Source organism: Cystoisospora suis (genome assembly GCF_002600585.1).
Source record: "Cystoisospora suis strain Wien I chromosome Unknown contig_510, whole genome shotgun sequence".
In the NCBI taxonomy this organism is placed as follows: Eukaryota; Apicomplexa; class Conoidasida; order Eucoccidiorida; family Sarcocystidae; genus Cystoisospora; species Cystoisospora suis.
Window position 1 is genome coordinate 22,025 of NW_027153311.1, and position 22,463 is coordinate 44,487.

The 22,463-nt window shown below is 43.4% G+C and overlaps 2 protein-coding genes across 2 annotated transcripts; one reads left to right on the forward strand and one right to left on the reverse strand.

Annotated features, from left to right (window-relative positions):
- Positions 1-552: 552 nt before the first annotated feature.
- On the forward strand, positions 553-5,749 carry CSUI_001302 (asparagine-rich triplet repeat antigen; the record flags this gene model as incomplete). The annotated part of the gene is made up of 6 exons (XM_068061508.1): positions 553-712; positions 1,354-1,561; positions 2,417-2,704; positions 3,543-3,768; positions 4,379-4,433; positions 4,897-5,749. Coding segments are annotated over 6 exons (1,197 nt in total), but the record flags the coding sequence as incomplete, so codon positions are not given.
- CSUI_001303 (udp-n-acetyl-d-galactosamine:polypeptide n-acetylgalactosaminyltransferase t1) lies at positions 5,020-19,346 on the reverse strand. Its single transcript, XM_068061509.1, has 11 exons — positions 17,457-19,346; positions 16,226-16,355; positions 14,829-15,044; positions 13,621-13,825; positions 12,871-12,955; positions 12,179-12,355; positions 11,320-11,498; positions 10,375-10,529; positions 9,383-9,729; positions 8,068-8,580; positions 5,020-6,180 (listed from the first exon to the last, which is right to left on the reverse strand). Exons 1-10 carry the CDS (start codon positions 17,988-17,990, stop codon positions 8,233-8,235), a joined length of 2,376 nt encoding a protein of 791 aa, XP_067926509.1. The 5' UTR covers positions 17,991-19,346; the 3' UTR covers positions 5,020-6,180; positions 8,068-8,232.
- Positions 19,347-22,463: the final 3,117 nt, after the last annotated feature.

Sequence of the window (22,463 nt, forward strand, 5' to 3'; positions counted from 1 at the left end):
GTACCGCTTCTCATTTCCGTCGTATCCTCTCTTCTTACTCATTCTCTCTCTCTTGTGCCTTTACCCATCTATCTATCTATCCTTAATCTATCTATCTGTCTCCAATTTCTCTGTCTACTGTTGATCTACGTGTCTATCTAGTCCGCATATATATGTCTCCAGTCTATCTATTTATCTATCTATCTCTCTCTTTAATCTACCTATCTATCTTTAATCTATATCTATATCTATCTTTAATCTATCTATCTTTAATCTATCTATCTATCTCTCTATCTTTACTCTATCTATCTATCTATCTATCTTTCTGTCTATCTACACGAGAGCAGAAGAGCAGGTTTCGAACAATGTGTTTGTCGTCTATCACACAAACAATGTGTCTAAAACTCACCTTTCTTTCTCTCTTTCTTTCTCAATCTTTCTTTCCTTCGCGGCTTGCTTGTTTTGCTTGTTTTCTTCTGTTTCTTTTTCTATCTCGGGTGGTATGTCTTTTGGTGTCCTTCTCATACTCACCATGATAAGAACAGGCTCATCTCTGTTCTTCTTCTACTACAGTAGCAGGACCAGCGGCAGGTCATGCAGGAGGAACTTCTTCTTCTTCTTCCGCTTCGTTAAGTTTTCTACAGGATGTGAGGTGTGAACAGATTTACCAGGAAGGAGAAGAGCTCTTAAAGCGATGGAACAAGTCCAGACAACTGCAAACGATTCTCACAAGGTAGGGAGAAAGGTAAAGAGATAGATAGACAGAGACAGAAGAAAGAAAACAACAGGAGATACGAACATGGATAAAGATCTATATAGGTAGATACATGATAGAATAGATTGAAGATAGATACATAGACACTGATATACATGTAGATACTTGTATTGAGGGAGCGAGAGTCGAGGTGTATCGGTGAAGACGGTCGGCGTATATGAAAAATTCTGCTGAAGCAAAGGATGTATGTGTCTATGCAGACATGTTATCTTTAACTTTCTTTTCATTGTTTTCTGAAGACGATTGCATAGGGAATTTAGTTAAGGTTTGAGATAACTGCCATGTGTTCGCCGTGTGTTTTGTTTTCTCCTTGAATGGATACGAGAGACACCCTCCTGTAGCCATTCGCATATTCAGACATACATACATATTCATACATCCGCATAGTCATACGTACATATTCATACATACATATATATCCACACATCCAAACATACACATAGTCATACATAAAGACATGCGTTTCATACATACATATTCATACGTACACAGACGCGTCTAAGCTCGTCAGGCGAGGCAGGAGATGTCTTTCCAGCATGTATGTGTTCAAATAGATAGGGGTGTGTGCATGCAAGTGCTTTGTTTGGGTTTGGTCTCAGATATCCAGACTGTATATCTAGCGAAGAGCCTACGGCACACGATGCTATCCCTCATCCAGCCACAACTTTGTCTGCAGAAGGAGCCGAAGAAAAGAAGAAGAAGAATAAAGATTTCAAGAACGAGATCTCAATCAACGGGAGTGAACACCCAGGTCGGACTGAAGAAAAGTCGTCTCTCTCTTCTATTGTACAAGGCGAAGCTTTTCAGGTAGAATTTCTTTCTCACTCTTTCTTTCTTTCTCTTTCTTTCTTTCTTTCTCACTCTTTCTTTCTTTTCCATCGTTGAGAGAGAGAAAGAGAGATGAATGAGGTATACATCTCTCATCTTTCTTGCATGTAGTCTATCTCCTTCTTTTCCTTTTCACTTGTACCTATCAACGAATTACGCGGAAATAAAGCAGGTGAAAATGAACAAGTTCTAGGCTTCTTTCTTTTTCTCTCGGTATCGCATGCGAGGTGCTAACCTGTCCTCCTTAGCATAGCCCTACATAGAGTCAGCGTGTATGCACCTCTCTTCAGGTATATACATGTATAGACGTGGAGCTATCTCTTTCCATTGAGAAACAGATAAGGCAGTGGAGATAGAAGTTCTCCACACCTCCCACTTCAAATCTCTTCGATATTCCAACCTGTAAAAGGATTTGCAGAGATATCTGTTCTCGCTCATCTATTTCTTTGACTGTGTATATCTCGTGCAAGCGACACCCATAGATATACATGCGCATGCAGGAGTGAATGAATGGTGTACCTCTAGGTGGAGGAGATTCTATCTTGGTACAGTCAATGCCCATGTTGAAAACAATCAAAAGAACTTCCCACAGCCTTTTAGTGTTCTGTTGCCTCGCACACACCGCTCATTACGTAATAGAATCGATACTGAGTCTTCTTAACTGCTGTATCTTAGGGTCTATCTATCTATCTAGACTTCGATTGTTGTATGCAGTCAGGTGCTATGTGTCTTGGCAAGGTCCCGTAAATATACGTCTGTATCTATGTGTATATCTGATCAGTACACACGTATACATTTCTTCTCTTCTGTGTGCTGATTTGTGACTTTCCACAGAATCTTTCTTCTTCCTCTTCGGTGATCTGTGAAGACTTGCCTTTTGTTGAGAGGAAAGGAGAGAAAGAAAGACTTGAAAGTTCTGTTCTTCAGGATTCTTCTTGTTTTTCCTCTTCGTCTTCTTCCTCTTCTGCGTCATCCTCTCCTCACCTCATCTCGAGAGATCGCAGCTGTACAGAGAGAGTAGAGAGAGAGAAGAAGGAAGAAGAGGCTTCACAGAAGAAGAAAGAAGATGAACAAGATGAGAAAGCAAGAGAATTCACCAATTGCCGATGTGGATTTGTCCCTGTAAGGAGAAGTCCCTTATCCTTACTGTCGATATCTTTTAAGAAATGCAGAAACCAGTGAACTGTCTTTTTCGGGTGTATGTACACCTCAGCAGGGATGCATATACGCGTGTGATTATGTGTCAGAATGTTTACCCGAAGGGAAGGACGGGAGGAGGATAGGATTTCTCTGTTGTCTTGTTAGGGAAGAATTTCTTTTGTTTTCACTGCAAGACACCAAAACAACTGTGAGACAAGAACTTTCCTCGTCTACGTACTTCTCAACCTACATACATGTTTAGTCTCCCTATACTATACATATACTATCTATACGTACATATAGATCTATCTACATATGCATGGACATATGTATCTGTCTACAGCTCTATACGAGTATGTATACACATCTCCATATATGTATCTCTTTATATATATTTCTATATAAGAGCTAGGTCTTCTGCGTGCCTCTTGTTCCTCTCCGGACATTGGTATGTGAAGGTCATATGCTTTCCTCCTTCCCTGGAAAAGCCTGCTCGAATGCCTGTACACACATACATATAAATGTACATAGATAGCTATAGATCTGTGGATTTAGATAGATGAAGACATACACAGATAGAGGTAGATGAGATAGATAGAAATAGAGATGCATTCCAGTATTAGTAGGTACTGCAATCATAATCGTTACAGCAGATAGGGATGAAGATTATCCTGTGTATGAGAGAAGACGTTGGAAACTTTTCAGCCTCGTCGTTGTCGACGCCTTTTCTTTGGTGTATGAAACAAGAAGAAGAACAAAAGAAGAGGGGCTGTCCATACACTTGAAATCTGCATCGTGTTTTCTTTTCTCTTCTCTTCAGATCTCTTCGAGTGTATTTACACAGGTCCCTGTGTTAACTCGTCGACGCGCAAAGCTAGAAGACGTGAATCATCTCTATCATTTTCTCTTTCATTCTACATGGGAGAAAGCACGCGGCTCAACGTCAGGAGGGACGAGAGGAAAGCCTTCTTCTTCTTCCTCTTCTGTTTTCACAACGACGATAAAAGAGCTAAACCGCCTCAACTTCACAGTTGTAGGACAGACAGGTGAGAGAACAGAAGAGAGTCAAAAATGATAGAAAGTCAGAAAAAGGAAAGAGAAGAGAGAAAGAGAGAGAGGAGGAGGAGAAGACCTGTCTTTTCTCTCTGCGTTTGACTGGGTTTGTTTCTCTACTGTCTGTGTGTGTGCGTGTTGCATTGATTGCTGAAGAGAGAAGGAAGTGCATGAGACACATGCAGCCACCACAGGAGAGGAGGAGGAGAAGAAGAAAAACTTCCACACACAGACAGAGATACGCCTCACAAGATATCCGTACGTGATAGGAGGTGATTTGCTCTATACTCTGTGTAAGGGTGTGTATATGACTCTATCTTCAATCTGTCTGTCTTTAATCTGTCTTGTATGGTATCTTTATGTATGGCTACTTTGCGTATGTGCTTCGTCTTTTGGATTGAAATAACAAAGAAGAAGCAGAAGAAGAAGGAATGATCGAACGAGAGAAAAGAGAGGGAGGGGTAGTTTGTGTGACTTTTTTTCCTTCGGTGATCTACCTCATCAAATCAGCTGCTGCTAACCATCGATGTCTACACTTCCTTTCTCACTCTTTCTTTCTTTCTTTCTTTTTCATGTCTTCTCCTCTCTTTGTTTATTTGATAGGAGAGGCGAAACTTTCGACTTTACGATATTTGGGACTTCTTGAAATTCACCCCAAGTAAACTTACACAAAAAGAAAGAAAGAAAGGAAAACAAGAGGGAGTTTTTTTTTTTGCGTGGCTCATTTTCTTCTTTCCTTCCTTTTCTTCTTATCTACTCCGTACACTCAGAGAACACGAGACATCATCCCCTCTTTCTCTTTCTTTCTTTCTTTCTCTCTCTCTCTTCTATTCTTACTTTTCGTATTCTCCTTTGTATCTATTTCTCTCTTTTTCCTCTGTTTTCCTTCTTCCTTTGCAATCTATCCCTGTAGGGAGAAGTTTATTTCAAAACCACTTCGATTGTCCTTTTCAAAATCTCTCGATCATCGAGCGAGAAGAAGCATGCAGTGCTCATACCTATCTATCTTCAATCTATCTACCTACCTTGGATCGGTCTATCGATCTTTAAGCTATCTAATTATCTCTAACTATCTTCAATCTATCTATCACCTTTGGTGTGTGTCTTCTGATTCTTCTTAGGCAAGGTATTCTACGTCTTGTCGTGCAAAATCAGAAAGGAAAGAGAAAGGGGGGAGAGAATGATGGAGAAAGGTTTCGACACAATCCAGGAGGGGGTGTATGTACACCACAGACTGGACATCATCCTTCTCATTCACCATATAATTCATTTCAGCATACAAATATACCAAGAGAGTTTTCAACCAAAAAACAAAACACTTTCCATTCATCTTCGACTCCCTCATCCTCTCTGAAAAGACAAAAATTCACCCCTCACAACTGAGGAGACAACTCTGCTTATCTTCTTCTTTTCTCCCTTTTCTTCTCTTTGTTTCTATTCCGGTGGTCTTCAAATGCATGCGAACCGCATGCATTCCCCCGAACGAGATAGAGAAAGAAACCTCACAAAGAAAGGAAGGCCATCCAGTGGAGAAGAAAAAGAAAAGTGTCCGCCGCTGATGATTACGAATAGGAGAAGTCCCGAAGAGAATGAGGAGGTAAAAATACTTCGAATAGATTTGAAGATGACGAAACACAAGAAAGGAAAGAAGGCAGAAAAGAAACTATTGCCTTTCTCTTTCTTCTTCTTCTTCTAGTTGGACGTTCTTTTCTCAACTCACAGGGTGACAATGAAGACGAAAAACGATACTCTCCAAATGTGTCTGTCTGTGTGTATGTCCTGCCTTCAGTACGACCTCCCTCTGTCTATAGATACGCTCATATCGAGCACACATATATAAATATATACATATACGACGGCGACAACGGCTGTATGTGTGAATATCTATATAGATCTTTCTCTGTCTGTCTGTCTCTATGTGTGTGTGGTATCGGTGATTCTGTTAAGGTGCGCATGCAGTGCAATCTCGGCGGGATCGATTCTTCTCATTAACCCTGGGTGATTCAGCCTCTTTCTTTTTCTTGTCGAAGGACTCTTATAAATTTGCTTTTCTTGTTAATGTCTTCTTCTTGGGCCTCGGTCTCAAGTGTATAGACACTGCAAAAGCTGCTTACGTAGGAGGGGAGAGAAGGAAGAAAGAACTCAAGGTACCCCAAGAAAGAAGAAGAGGAAAGTTTGCAGCACTTCAAGAAATAGCGAAGTTCTCTTTCTTCAATCGGCATCTCTCCATAGACATTCGTACAGAAGGATGGACGGTATAATTCTTCTATGCATTCAGATACGAGTGTATCGTCTCCTTTGGAAGAGAGAGAGAGAGAGATCCAGTCTTTCTCATGTGAAGCCTTGGAAGATCTTAACTATCCTCGAGCATAGGACTGCTCACATAAATAGCACAGTGTAGTTGGCTAAAGAACAGATCGAAAGAAGAGACAAGGAGAGAATCGAGAAAAAGAAAGAAGAAGGAAAGGAACAGAGTGGAGAGAAAGAGATAAGAAAGGTCTATCTTCTGCTTCTAATGCATGTGCTAAGAAAGGGATAGAAGGAAAGATGTCTACATGTCTAGACAGATAGACGTAGATAGGTAGAGACACATACATAGAGACTTGCAAGGATATGTATGCATGTATAGATCCCTACAGTCCTGCCAATATTCACTGGTATGTGAATATAGGTATATACGTATGAATGAACATGTATATATCTTTTCTCTGTTTCTACTCTTAAGAGGAAGAGGGTAAAGGACGTCGCGAATGAGAGAGAACAGGAAGGTAAGTGAACCATGGCTGTCTGCAAGAGGAGAAAGAGTAGACAAGAGATAGATATATAAATACAGACAGATAGATAGATAGATAGGAGAGAAGGTGTTCTGAGGGAGGAGGGGGCTCTGGAATGGACTGTTGGAGAGCAAAAGAAACGCATGCATTGAAAAGGATAGAAAGTGAGTTCGTTGATTGATCTCTTCAGTTTGAAATTCACAAGACGAAAGTGAAGAACATGAAGAAGAGAAGTACGCAAGGAAAACACAAGAGTGAAGAAGAAAAAGAGGAGAGTTTTCCAGAGATAGATAGATCTCCTTTGAACAAATGAATCATCCTTCCACACAGAAAAAGGAAAAGAAAACCGTTCCCTAGCCTTTTCTCGATTGAGAGAGACTTCGAAGAAGAAGAAAGGAAAGGTCGTCAGATGAACTCAGAGGAAGAAGAAAACTCTTCTTTGAAAACAGAAGGAATGAAAATGAGGGAATGAAAGAGAATCGAATCATGATACAATTGATACACAATCTCTTCTTGTTTTCGGGTGTATGTATGTACACTCCGAAGACGGGGGAGTGCATACACCCGATACGCCACACACGTTACATGTATATCTACTCCTCACATACACATCCTCATACATATATCTAGGTACATTTATACATATATAGACATATTGATATCGATAGAAAGATAGACAAATATACGTACGTAAGGATGTGTATGAGAGATATCGAAGGAATAAAAGATGATGATTACATCTGAGTTCAATGAATCTTTCACCCACTTGAACTGAAGAAAAGATCTGACGACTCCTACTACTATTGCTCATTCAAAAAGAAATTCGAGAGGTGAAATAGGAATGAATGAAAGGAAGAAGACGAAAAAGTGACTAGAGATGATCAAGATGATGCCTAGAACGACCTCTACTACCAAGAAGAAGTGATCCATCCCTCATTTCCCTCTTTCTTCTTTCTACCTTGTTAGAGAAGAATTCATAAGACATTGTTTCTCTTTTCAAAAGATTCACTTAGCTTTTCTTCTTCTTTATCTAATATGAAAACTCATACACTTTCTTCCCTCTTTCTGATCTTTGGAGATGAGAAAAGAAAGAAAAGAAATTGCAAAATGTCAACGAGAAAGAAGAAAAGAAACAAGACCTGCCTATCTTCGATCTATCTAGTTTTTACTCATTCAACACTACCCCTCCGTTCTTCATCCGTAGACACTCCGTCTATCCATCCATCCATACTTCCAGTGAGAAGACGACGATCTCTCATCTATTCATCTACATCTCTCCTACGTAGAACTGTATATACTTAGAACACATAAAACATATACATCTACATATCTGTATGGTAGATCGCTCCGCATATAGATATATGTAGAGATATATGTATGTATACCTACAGTATACAGGCTGTAAGCATCTATTTACATTTGTTTGCCTAGCGTCTCCCTGTCACCCTTACAGAACACCACTGAGTAGATACATACATATCCATATATAACTACATATGCATATGTATATGCACATACCTCTATATAGGCATATGACATGACTTCAATACACACGACAATGAAGATCCATCTCTCTCAAGAGAGAGAAAGAAGAGGACCGTCTTCTTCTTCTTCTCATTTCCTCTTCCTCTGCATGGACTGAATGGCTATCCTTCCTGCTTTCCTCTTCAATCCTTCATCCGTCTAGGGTACGAAGACGAACTTCTGGTGGGGCTTTGAAGGGTCACATGGACGTAAGATGAGATCATAGGGAGACTTTGGAGTTTCTACTTGAACTGTCTCCATACATAGATGAGGTACATGCACTCGGTCGCCCTTTTTACTCATGAGCTGGAATTGCTTTGATCTTTCGTCATACAGCCAGTAGGGTGAAAGAAATTCATCTGGGCTGCTATTGCTACTCTCTTCTTCTTCTTCCACCTGACAACGACGCTCGGGTAGATGTGTCAGAGCAGGGCTCCCAAATACACAGTCTTCAAAGTTATGCTCTGCGACGAGGAGTCGATGATTCCTGCGATCGTATAAGAAGGCCTGAAAGAAAGAAAGAAGAGACGAAAGAAAGAGACAGGGTGAAGATACAGAAAGAAGAAGGAGAAGAAAGGAAGAGATACGTCACAGGATATAGAGATGTATATGTAAAGTAGACGATCGCGATGTTAAACAGAACTCGCAAAGTGAGAGAAGACCTTGTGAGTATATACAGCGTAGGTGTACATGTATAGATGCATGCAAGTGTTTGAGTACATATAGATATGTATATATGTACGTATATGAAAGGGTAGACACACGTGTATGTGTATGGGGACAGGTATCTCGTGGAGATACAAGACGAGAATACAGGTAGTCGAGTGTATGTACACCAGGAGAAGCAGGGTGACAAACTAAGGAAGGAGACGAGAATAGAGAACAACTATGAACTTCTGTGTTTACATTTTAACGTGAGAGAAGAGTCCTCGGTTTGCGTTTCTCGGTTTTCATCCTCACGAGAAAGAGCCTCGAAATCAAAATGGTCTTCTCCATGATCTTCTATCTATGAGAAGAGGAAGACTGGTCTAATGATGGGAGAATCCGCTCGACTCATCATCTAGTGTACGTACACCGCAAGAAGAACTTCGTCCACGCGTCCTTCCAATATCTATAGACACCTCTACCGCAAAGTATATACACATAAAGAAAGAAAGAGAGGAACGTAGAGATATACACCTCCATAGAGACACCCATACATACACCCATACCACCTCATACACGTATTTCTCTACACCTTCCTGACTCGATAGGAAAGAAGCAACAAGAAGAAGAAGAAAAGAAGAAGAAGAAGGCGTAGTGTGTTTACCTGTGTTCCATGTTCATAGTGGCACGGATAGGCCCCGATGAATTCGTAGTGAGTCGTAAGAGTATCGAGACATGCAGAATACTTGAGATTCTTGACCGCCCCTGTTAAAGCATCTTTCACAACAGGAGGTTTCAATTCTGGATAGATATTCTGAAGATACCAATCGAAATTTTTACACTTCAATCGGTCTCTCAGAGCTCTTTGCTCCGTTAGATCTCCTATCGTTTTGCCTTCCGGGAGCTTAGGGACCACGAGCTCTACTATCTTCACATAGTCCTCCATCCAGACATGAGCTGCTCGGAGCTTATTGCGGTGAATCACTTCCCCTGCTACAGGATACACTTGGCCTAGACAGGAAAAAAGAAAAGACAGAAAGACGGAGAGAAGGCAGAAAGGAGAAGTCTATGGACGAAAAGGAGATGGAGCGCACTTGAGGATGGGGAAGAAGAAGGGAAAGAAGATAAAGATGATAAGGAGATGGAGAGATGCAAAGAAACGAAGAAAGATGGAGAAGTGAGGAAGAGTGACGAGGAGGGGGTTGAGTTGCCTATCAAAAGAGGCATATGAAGAGACCTAACAGGTTTATAGGACTCCTTCCTGTGTTCTGCTGTTTCTTTCTCTTTCCACAATTAGATCGATGAAAAGGTTTCATTTTGATGAACACATGACAGAGAGAAACACATAGATAGAGATACAAAGAGATAGAGATATACAGAGAAACACGTAGATCTCTATACATGATAGTTAGGCTCCTTTCGCCCTTGCCTTCAGCAAAGACAAGAAGGAGGAGGAGAAGCGAAACATGCAACAAAACGCGGGCTAGCGAAAAAGAAATAAACGGCGAGATGTTTGAGAGGTAAAGAACAAGAGAACCACAAGAAGCATAGACAACGAGGCAGAAGAAGAAGACAAAGAGAAAGAGAAGAAAGGAGAAGAGAAAGTAAGAGAGCAAAGAGATCCCCTTTGTTCTTTCTCTTTGTTTCTCTTTTTACCTTGCCAGAATTCAGAATGTCTGAAGACATGCCCGACTTTACTGCAAGGAATAAGATGAAGGGAACCTCCGCACATCCATATCTTGAACGAGAGCTCAAATTCTTCACCTCCATAGATTTGCATCTCTTTATCATACCCCCCTAAAGTATTCCACCTAGACACAGTTGTCAAGACATCGAGACAGAAGAAAAGAAAAGAGATATCTAGAACGCACATTCATGATCTTTATCACTCGTATGCATGGAGATGAGGGAAGATGAAAGATATATACATACGTATCTGTATGTGTGTATATACATACATGTGTATCTATGTATATTCACATGCATGCATATCATGTCTATATGTTGATGTGTGTGTGGGCCCCTAGGTAGATATGTATGTTGAGTTACTCTCGGTGTCTTCATCAAGTGGAAGGAGTCGTAGACAAACCAACATAGAGATGTGCGTAGATAGTGACAGGACGATTGAAAGTAGATACTCGTGCATATTTCTCTGCTGTAACGATTCTGCTGTCCTTTCTACGTATATACATGTAGAGAGAGAAAGAGAGAGATGAACGAGAAGACTGAAGGGAGAATACATACACCTCTGTGTCAGAATGAGGTAGATGAAAGCCATACAAACCTAAACACACTGGTAAACTGCAGTCCTTTCTACGTATATGCATATCTACATATGTAAAGACAAAGATATCTCTACTGTCTTTGTATAATATGTATATGTACATGTATGTAGAGATGTATAGATGTGTATATAGCTTGTGTACTTGATGAGCTTTCAGATATGAATCTCTGTAGAGCCGAAAATAGAGAAAGAAAGAGAGACGGTGTGATAAGAGCAAATGAAGAAGAGAACATGAGAAAGATTTCCTTGAAAAGACATGAAAGAAAGAATCAATCGTGCAGCACGAAGAATGACGAAAGAGCTACGAAAAAACCGACCATTTCCGACTGATCGTGAAGAGACCTCCAGCCATGATAGGAGACATCATAGGGGCGTCTTTTTCTTTTGCATGCACTCCTTTTCCTTCCGCTGTGGACTCTATGCGGTGCCTTATCTTTTCGTGAATATGATGATGCGCCATACCCCAGGTAAAAGCCAGCGTACTCAAGCCCCCTTCCTAGACACACACACAAGCAGAGAAAGAGAAAGAGAGACAGAGAAAGAGAAGGAGCACAGGGCATACGAAGGGATAAAGATAGAAGAGATAGATAACAAAGAGAAGAGGATGAAGAGGGAGAAGAAAGGAAAAAGGAAAAGAGAGAGAGAGATGGTCGAGGGGAGACACACGATGAGAAGAAGAGAAGAGAAGTTATATACTATGAAGGTGGAAAAGAAGAAGAGTATGAGCTGAAATGGAAGAAAGACGAATCAAGATCTAGGACTGAAGAGAAGAATAGAGACATTTCTTTTTTGACCTCTACTCTCCTCTTTTAATTATGTTGATGAGACGCTCTACAAGAAAAACGCACGCAGGGAATTTCCTGGAAATGTATTCCTCGAACAAGAAAAGAAGACCTAATGCAAACGCAACTCTCCCGCTAGTATATTATACGGTCATTCACCAAATGTATCAGGGCATATCTCTCCTCCCCGAACATAGGACGATATACATATATACACATAGATACATCAACGGCGTATGTGTATATTTATATGCAAAGGTAGATTCACATATATACACATATATGCACAGGTGTAAGTATAGAAGAGTCTGCAGAGGAGTGGATAGAGGAAAGACACTTGAGAGATAGATCTACTCGTATGAGAGAGAGAGAGAGGGAGAAGGAAACTTCTTACCGTGATTCGAAAAGTATCGAAATGTATAGAAGAAATCTCAGGCATAGCGACGTTTCGCCAGTCTTGTGATACATGATAAAGCAGAGGTTGTAACCAGTAGCGCATGCATTCAATATGACTATCTAGAAAGGTTATTGTAGACGCCCCAGCTATAGCTGCACCTGCCATCCGCGCGCCCTGAGAGAAAAGATGGAGAGAGAAAGAAAGAATAGAGAAAGGAGAACGGGTATAGAAAATGAAGTCTTGTCTGAGAAGACTGAAGTATGAGGAGAAAGGACGAGACAGGAAAAAGAAAGAAGAATATCATCCTAGAGAAGAACCAAAGAACGAAACTAGGAGCAGGAGTAATGAATCTCCAGTGAGAAGAGAAATCCATACAGAGATTGTATCTCTCTATCTTCTCTCTCACATTTTCCCCATCCAGCATGCCGTTTTGTCTAAGATCGAAAGAAAACTCCAGGAGAGGCAGTCACGATGAACATACAGAATGAAGTCAAAGCCCCAGTAGATATCTAAGGCAATACCCCACGTCGTTCTTCCATTGCAACAAGAGAAAGAAAAAGGAACTTGAAGAGCTTTTTCATTAACTACTAGATCCAGATATCTCCTTGGGCAGACCTTGAGGAAGCAAACCCTCTCCTTAGACTTGTTTCTTCCCCAACTCGTCTCTTCTTCTTCTCTCCTCTTCTTACCATTAATCCACGTCGTTGAAGCAAGCGGAGAAGCCTCGTCTTCGGTAACGTTTCTGCAATGTAGTTCTCCAGCTCGTCTCCTAGCCTGGAGACATGAAAGACAAACTGAAGAGATAAAGAACTCTCGAGAAAACATTTCTCTTCCCGCCGGCCTGTCCCTCGATCTAGAAACAGGAGGCAACTTATGAGAAGAGAAGCATTCAGCAGGAGGTGAAGAAAAGAAGACACACAGATGTACACACAGCTAGCTAAAGAGTGAGGAGGAAAGAAAGAACAATTAAGAAGAAGAGAGGTCATTCTAATGAGAGGAATATGAGCTATATAAGAAAGCGACGAAGAAGGTAAAAGAAAAGACAAGGATCTGATGGGAAATGGACGTAGAAAACTAAGCATTCACGTACAAGTAGACATGCGCCACTGCGAGGCACATCTGGCTTTACATATATAGATAGCCAGATATGAGTAGATGTAGAGACAGATACAGAGAGATAGAAAGCTAGGTTGATAAACAACAGACAGAAATCACCAGAGATGTAGAGAGAGAGATATAGAACAAGGCAGTCCCAAGAAGCGGCGGGAAATTAGATGCTCCAAGATACAGACGTCATGACTTTTTGAGCAATAAATGTGTATAGCGAGAGTGAGAGGAAGACATATGCCTCTTTCGCTGTACATACACCACAAGAAGCAGGCATATATCACAAGACGCATACCAACTGACTTTCTTCAAGTCCGTAGATCTTTCCTTACCAAGGATGTGTCGTTTTATCTGAGAAGTCGTCAACTACAATGATTTCTCTGAGAAGAGACGGGGGCGTGTGATTGAGAACGGAGTGTATAGATCGTAGAAGAACGCTAAGATTTTCATTATAGAAGACAATTACAACACTCGTATTTGGGAGATACTTCTTTCCTTCTGCTTGTGAGGACTCCATGAAGCTCTCGCTCGATGCCCCTGCAACACACAGGAAGCGAAGGAGAAGAAGACCTGTTCTCTTGAACGAATCAGGTGTATGTACACTTGAGATGAGCAGACAGAGACTCACCCTGTGAACACACATATCACCAGGAAGAGGCGATGTTTCTAAACAGAGAGAGAAGGAAAGAGCATCACAGTCAAAGATACGTAGCTATATATGCATACATATATATAACTCTAAAATTGAGATGACGGAGTTCCATGAAATGTATCCTGATTCGATTCTATGTCGCAGCCTAGGCAGCTGGAAAAAGAACAAGCTCGACGTGTAGAACTGACTCATTGTATGATTTGACAACTCAGCGTGACGCTAGAACGATTGGGAGATCTTATCACAGTCAGAAATGAACCTTCACAGAAACACATTGCATTGAGAAGTAGTATAGATTAGTCTACAGCAATCAATCGACGATGTATCCAGTAAGTATGTGTGTATATACACGTCTGTGAATATACAGACAGCTGTTTCAGAAAGACAGCTTGGAGAGAAATGGAGAGACCAGTGCGGAAGTTCTAAGGTCGTCACTTTGAATGAAAGTAAGGAGATTCCTTCTGCTAACTCGCTGAGCAAAAACGGATAAGATTCCCTGCCCTTGCATTCCTCTATTACATCTGCAAGCTCTACATATCACCTTGAATATTGATCATAGACATACACGCGTAAAGGAAAGAGACAAGCAGACTACTATCTTTCACACATCAGACGACGAACTCCTTGTATATACATATATGTCCGGACTTACATGGAAATGTAAACTACACACATATATCTTACATATGTGTATGAATCCACATCTACATCATATATATATGTATATGACTCTTCTGGGGATTGAGAATCCTTCTTCCTCGTGTAAGCAGGAGAGGCAGAAGAGAGGTGACGAAGCAAGAAAGAGAGAAAGAAAGAAATGAAGAGGAGAGTGGCACGCTGACATCTCAAGAAGAATAACAACAGAGAAGAATCTTGATGTGTCCTCACCTTGCTGGGTGTCGCCCATAGGAGAGGAGTTTTCTTCTTCTTTTTCTTCATGATCTTTTCCTTCTATTGAAGAAGGAATGAAAGGAGAAGAATCGGGAAGTTGAGGAGTTAGGGAATCGAATAGAGGCCTCTGTTTACGGCAATAGTAAGATGCAAAGTCAGGAGTCGCCCGATCTAAAGAGATAGAATCAGATGCCCTTGTATTAAAGCAATACCCTACACAGAACAAGAGTACAAATAAACACAAAGATAGATCGAAAGGAAAAAATTCAAAACAGGAAGAACGCAAAAGCACTGGTTGGTAGGGAAATAAAAAGAAAGGATCGACATGAGTCCTACACATCTACACATGTATGTATGTATGTGCATCTATCTATACATATATATACATAGAAGGTGAAGAAACGGCAGTGAGAGGTAAACGAGGAACAAGGAGCGTATGTACATATATGAAAGCGACATATGTATGTGTACGCCTATACACATATATATAGATGTACATGTATAGTCTACGTTCTGCGTGTATATATAAGTACGTCGCGCAATCTATGTCGTCTGCGTACGCTGAGGAGCTGTAGAGAGGTGAGAAAGCAGATCTCTCAGAGAGCTGAAGGAAGAGAAGTCAAAAGCACGAAAGAGGCAAAACGAATGATAGACGACGGGGTAAATACAGCTTAGAGAGAGGAGGAAATTTTGATGACAGGTGTGCACGACGAAGGGGAGGGGAAGAAGACAAGGTCTCGGTTTTCTCAGAAATAGATGAAATCTCTATCCCTAGGAGTTCAATCAGCTATCTTGCCTTAGGCTAAGTTGGACGCCCCTTCTCACACCGCTGTTAAGTACATACCCATCAACGGAAACGCACGCATGCATTGGACAGCAGAAGCAGCGGCTATTCGGCGTATTCACGGCCATTCTAAAGAAAGAGATGACCAAGGAAGATAGAGATCTTGATAAAGAGAGGACTGAAAGAAGTTTTTTCCACAAGAATCTCCCTGTGTTCTTCTTTGACAGACACGCAGGTCGATCCTAGACCTAGGCAGTTACATATGAAAACGCCGCATGTATCACCAAGTATATCTCACAGCGTACAGGCAAAAGGAGCGAGGAAGGACCAGACTTATGTTTCTTTAATGTGATCACCCTGTAATCTAAAGAGTCGAACACCCACATATCTCTACGTATATCTGTGTGTACATACAAAAAAGCAAATATCTGCCTCGTATGTGTAAGGACATACAGAAAGGTTTGTATACCTATCCGGGTATACCTGTATAGAGATATGTGGATACGATGCATACACACGCATACAGATGTGTATACACACACACTGTACATCATATATCTGTCTACACGACATGTACAGTAGATGTATGTAGGAATATGTATGGAGATACCTTTGTGAGCTTCACGTTTTTGTTCTTTATTCATTTTAAAGAAGACAGGGCTAGGTGTCCATGCAGGCCTTCCATCATCATACATGCCTACAATGCCATGGAGACGATCTTCATCTGCTCCTGGGTTCACCTACAAGAATAAGAAGAAAGGAATATAGCAACGTGAAGGAAAGTCGCGTCCTCTTTCAAGAGTTGTCATGAGCTAATAGAAGAAATCATCGATCAGCTCTCTACCTCATCCGACAGTAGACCTTTCCATCTCGTATTGAATTTCTATAAAGAGGACGGCGAGATAGATAGGAGCTCTCTTGAGCGATTGACATACTTCGTCTGCTCAAGAAGATAAGAAAGATATGCAAACGCTTCCTTTAGGTTGAAAGAGAGAGCTCCTAACTCATATGAACAGACAGTGTCCAGGCATGGTCCAATCGCTACTATTCTCATCACCGTAACTGCTCTATACATATCTATACAGATATTTGGGAAGAGATATCTATATGGATATGTATAGAACGTTGAGTTTGTTTTGACATAGGTATATGCATATCTCTCTCTGTCCATTCACACCTCTTCTCCTCAACCATCACTGTGCGCGTGTGTATACATGGAGTTCCTTATTATATTTGACTTAGAGGATCGTAACTCCAAAGATAGTTATGAGAAAGAGTATTAAAAGAATCTCAGGACGTTTACACAATAAGACCACCCATACGGGATTTACCTATGTTCACCTTTTAATAGCTTTCAGATTCTCTTTCTTTACCACGAGAAAAAGTAAATAATCCAGACATAGGACGCAGGACACCTTCCAGACACAACTCCAAGCTATATGAGTCCAAGAAGTATCATCTATATATCTATACATACATCTCTACTTGGAGAAAAGAGAGTTATAGGTGGGTTTGACGGATGTGAGCGTGTGCCACTGTGCCTCCTTTCATCAAGAAACTGCTTAGGCCACACATAGACTTGGATGTCTACGGATCTGCATGAATATAGACACCCGTGAGAGGAGAATCCTCAGTCAACAGAGAGAAAGACCCAACAACACGTCTAAAGAGAACACACATCAAGGCATATAGTATCTAGATGCATGCGTGTCGGTACGGATAGTTATCCGTTGGGCGGGTGATCTATATGAGATTCTCCTCCACCTGGAAATACGTGTAGAGAGAGAGAGGTCTAAGGAGATAAGAACGACAAAGAATCGAATAGGTTTATGAGGACTGACTCCTTCGACAAGTTCAGGTTCAATGATGATTGCTGGACGATCTCCGTATTTTCCATCTTCTTTTCCAATTTGAGCAATCTGCCTAGGTCTTCTTTTAAGAGGAGGAAACCCCAAGATGAGAGGACTTAACCCCAGTGTCTTTGCCACACGCTCAGAGACAAGTCCACCGCCAAAAGACAGAAGAGACCCTTTTCCTTCTTCTCCTGTAGATACACCCGAAGAGCCCGGTTTTGCCCCTTCGAGTTGTTGATTAGCTCGACTAGTCCACGCTCCAGGAAGTGTCGAGATATTGATAAGCAAAGGAGGCGAAAAAACAAAGATAAGAGTAAAGACAGATAGGGTCGCTGCCGTAAGTAATGTGGCACATGTACAGCATGATAAGGAGCAAGAAAACGATCCTGGGTGAGAAGGCGAAGAGAAGGAAGAAGAGGAGTTGAACAAGGAGCGCAGAATGGCCCGAGGAGAAGAGGAGAGACGAGACATAGACCTGGGCTTGACTTTGCCCGAGACAGAATCTGACGACTCGTGCATCATCACCAAGGGAGAATGGAATAGAACAGAGAGACAGTCAAGAAGAAGGACGAAGGTTAGATGAAGGGAGACGAATCACGAAAAAGACACAACTGCTTTCCTCAGCGCCCATGAGAAAAATCAGATTGCAAAGAAACAAAGAAAGGTTGGACGCTGTCTGCGCTGTGAGTGAGAAGAAACCGAGGAACATTGAAGAAAGGAAGACAAACAGAATTGCTTACAAGCAAGGACTCGATGGACAAGAAGACAGACTTGGGCTAGTCTTAAGTAAACTGCGAGAGCAGAAGTAAGACAGGAGACGTGAGTGAGACGGAAAAGTTCGGAGACAGTGCGTGACAAGGATAAGAGAAAAGAATGAACAGTGAAGTCCCCGCAACAAGGAAAGGACGAGATCGGTAAGTGTAGAAAAACAAGGGAAAGAAGGTGGGTTGCAGCGCCAGCAGTGCACTGTTCAGACCAAAGACTGGAGATTGTTGAAATTGCATACCAGAGACAGTTTGCTTAAGCCGCCTGGTAGAAACCCGAAACATAAAGTGCTACTGTTTGAAAGATCTCTCCGGGAAACGGAGAGCAGAACTAAAGAGGCCAGAGAGAGCCGATAAGGGACGATTCCTCGGCAGCACAGAAACAGGCACCTTTGTGGTAGAGACTTTGAAACGTTAGAAGCGAAAAGACATGCAAGCAGGGTGGGTTGTGCTCGGTTTGAGTGGACTGTTCTGGCAGGAGACAGGGCCAGCGATGGAAAGGAATCGGGTGTGGTCAGGTTCGTTTCCAACATACAAAAAAAGGAGACTGAGATAAGCTGCGAGGGAAGGCTTTCATGAAGTTGCTTCGGACAGTGGGACGAAAGGAAAGCCGGAGTCGCCTTGTACGATCAGCAGATCACATGAACCACGATTGGAAGAACTAATGACTTGGCATGCAATTGCTATGCTCCTCCTCAAAGAAGGGTTTCCGCGACAGAACTGCGAAAGGTGAAAGAGAAAAAGGACAGATTCTGGATGCCGCTCGGATTCATCGAACGAAAGAGGCGAGTCACGAGACACTGCAGCGCTGTGACGTGCTGTAAAGCGAAGACGAGGATCTCGGGTTTCCGTTTACTTCAGCCAAGTGTAAAACGTCGTGTCGGCACCAAACAGAGCTCCCGGACACGAGGCAAAGAGTCAGAGGACTACTCAGTGGCTGGTCTTCAGTAGAAAATGACACGGTCAAGCAACCTCGTTGCACGGTCGTGCCAAACATGCGAACTAGTCACCCTCCTCCTCCCTGTAGCCCTGCAGCTGACCGCTCGAACTGGCAGGGCTGGACCGTTGAGCAGTTCCACTAGAAAGAGACACTCAAGAATGAGCCGTGGAGAACAGAAAGAGGAAGAAGTAAAGACTTCAAAAGCACTAGGCTCATTGTAGTGGGCATGCGTACACATAGCTCGAATGAGAAGGCGTTGAGCCTCGACATTCCGAGTATAACCCGCGCTCTTGTTGCAAGACATAACCGGAGCCGAGTCCCTCTTCTGCACTCCAGGTCTCGTCGCGCTCGAAGAGAGAAGAAAGCTATCACATAGTACCCTAAAGAGAAAGCCTGGTCCTAATCTGAGAAACGTGACACATGTAAGAGACGAAACCCTGTCTTCGTTTGTCTGCACCAGTCGACCACTGCACGTTCCGTGTGTCTTCGACGGACCTACCTACTGGTAGAAACAGGGTAACAGCAACTGAACACCGCTTCCGCCCGGGTGGCATGCTGTGTACCTGATTTGCATCAGGTAACCCATAGCTGAACGCGAACAGCAAGGCACAGCTATAGATGCAACAGGCGTGACAGGGCACGAATGGCCTGGGGCCGTTTCTGTAGTGAATTTCGCGCGGAAAGTGTAGTTTGCGGGCAAGGGACGGACGCGGCGGGGAGTGTAAAACTGGCCATGCGGACGCGTGCACTGACCCTCCTCCGTAAGCCCTCGAGCGAAATTGTAGGTAGTGCACAGTTTCCTCGCACTCTTGAGACATGCGGCGAGGAAGTGCTGCTCTTACCAACCAGACGGAGTTGACTGTGACCAACCACGGGGGGTCGATTGCCCCGCCCGTCGTGTCGTAGTTTCTTTCACTGCTTACACAACACAAGTTGAAACGAATACTCTCTCGCTTTCAGATTGGGTGAGCTTCAAGTCAGGAGTGCGATGGACGCCGGCTCGGATGCCACGGAAAGACCCCGAATACAGATGGATGCAGGGGGTGTACTCGGAGAATCTGTAGAAGCTCTTGAGGCTGCGAAGTCTTCTTGGAAGCCAAGTCCTAAGCTTTTTTATTGCCACCGGCAGTGTGTGAGCCATTTGACAGCCAGGAACAGGAAGCGAAGTTTGTCCGGACCTCGCCTGCCACCTCATCGATGAACTCGGATCATTGCGTCATACAACACACTTACGGTGTTGCTTTTCTCTGAACCTGTTGGTCGTGTGCAGATGGCGACACTTGCTGCTGCGAGACAAAGAGATTTGTATCGCGAAATATCTCACGACAAAGGAGCGTTCTCCGGTAGCATGCCTCTGTCAGTCCTTGATGCCGACGCTGTCGAAGCGTCTGGCACAGACGGCAGGAACAAACAAACCGCACTCGCTGCCGCTGCGAACTGCAGCGACGACGAGGAGTCTACGCTGACTCGGGAGAGCTCCGCGAGCGCGTGAGGTTCTGTCAGACTCAGAGGAGAAAAGGTGCGGGCTCGAGTCGTGAAATGCGGACCGGGGTAGAGGTAACGAAGTTTGGGCAGCGTGGCCCGCTGGAAGTATCCGTCTTGCTACGATCACGAGAAGACACTCCACAGTATGGCGTAAAGGATAGAGAAGTTTTCATCCACGCCCAAAACGACTCATGCGCATTCGGGGAGGACGGGAAGTTCACCGGGCTGGCGGCTTCCTGAATCTTCGAGAAAACTCTCTTCTGGGCTGACAGCAGCCCTCCTTCCAACTGCTGACCTTGGTCATGTGCGGTTCAAACCGGGAGAACAGCGGATGACAAATGCTGTTGGCTTCCTGGTAATGTACCCTGCCCCGTGTTGTGTAGCAGCTGTGCGGAAAACACGAGCTTCCGACAGAACAACGCAGCATTGGCGACAGTACGTTAGTTCTGTGAGTCTACTTCGTTTCCAGGGAGAAAATCCCAACACAATCCTAACGACTCTGGGTCATGTTGCCCTCTGCTCTGAAAAGCAACCACTCCACTTGTATCAGTGAGGAGCACAAACAAATCAATCTGGAAAACACTACTGGGAGACTGCTTCGGAGACAGTTGTACATTCCGACTATTGAGCTAGGGGCTCACGCACGACTTAGGATGAGTGTGTAACAGAGAGTGGCAACACGCCTTTGGGATAATCCTCCCTCCGTCAGGTCGATTCTCTCCAACAGGGTTGTCCTCGTGTATCCCCCGGTAGCAGCATTGAGGCTTTTCTTCTTATCTCTGCAAGAGAGGAAGACCCACACAAGAGTGTCGAGTTCTTTACATATCCCTGCTGTAGCCTCAGTAATCATGTTGTCTCCGTGTTGGTAGCGCCATCACCTTGTGTACAGTGTACAAGCTCGTCTAGGCCTCAAACGGTACACACGAAGTTCCGGACCGGCATCAGTTGTCCAGGAGCCAAAATCAACACGAGTGTCGTGCACGGCGTACACTGTTGCCCACTCCTACCACTAGCGTCACTACCAAGTGCACTCTTTCGAGGGAGTAGGGACAACAAGTGAAGAGCCGTGGGGTGATGAGGTTGATTTCCCTTTTGGGCTTCTCTCTCATTGGTGCAGCAGCTGGCCGACCTGAGTTGAGGGGCTGGCTGGTTGGATACTATCGCCTCGCACTCTTGTAAAGGCGGCCCGCACTGGTGACCTCGGGGGCCTCTGGCTGCCGTGGTCTCCCCACGGTGGGACTGGGACAGTTGTAAAGCGGTGCAGCGCTGTCTCTGCCGTACTTCATTTAGAAGTATCGCGAGCTTCGAACAGTTAAACACCTTTCGGGTCTCCTAGTTAGGAGAGTGAAGACCCTACCTGGTGCAGAATCACATCAGACAGGTCGCAACTACGGGCACGCTGTCAGTGTGTGTCCCTTCGCACTGATCCAAAAGGCCGGGCGCTACGTGGAACATCCCCGGAACGTGTACTCCCAAAGCGAGACAACGCCGTTTCAACAACGTAACTGAACTCATAGAACACCAGCTAACGTTAGATCCAGATCTTGTGTTCTCTTGCCAGTGGTTACCACCTAAAGTGACCTGTTGAAACAACAGCCTTGGTAGCCGAAGACACCATTGGCTCCAGAGCAATGAAGCCTTCCCTCTAAACCTTTAAACGGACCTGCCTGACAGCCTAGCTTCGGAGACGGGAAATTCATGGTTTATTCACAAAGGGAAGTAACCTTGTCTTCCCGGTCCGTAACTTCTGAATTCAGGAGAACTTAACGGCAAACTGCTACTGTCCCCGCTGCAACTTCTAGTATA

Coding starts and splice junctions, on each gene's coding strand:
- CSUI_001303 (XM_068061509.1), bottom strand. CDS start 17,990: ATGATGCACGAGTCGTCAGATTCTGTCTCGGGCAAAGTCAAGCCCAGG. Junction 16,356..17,456: donor AACCTGAACTTGTCGAAGGA/GTCAGTCCTCAT, acceptor TTATTCTTGTAG/GTGAACCCAGGAGCAGATGA. Junction 13,826..14,828: donor TATGGGCGACACCCAGCAAG/GTGAGGACACAT, acceptor TGTGTGTTGCAG/GGGCATCGAGCGAGAGCTTC.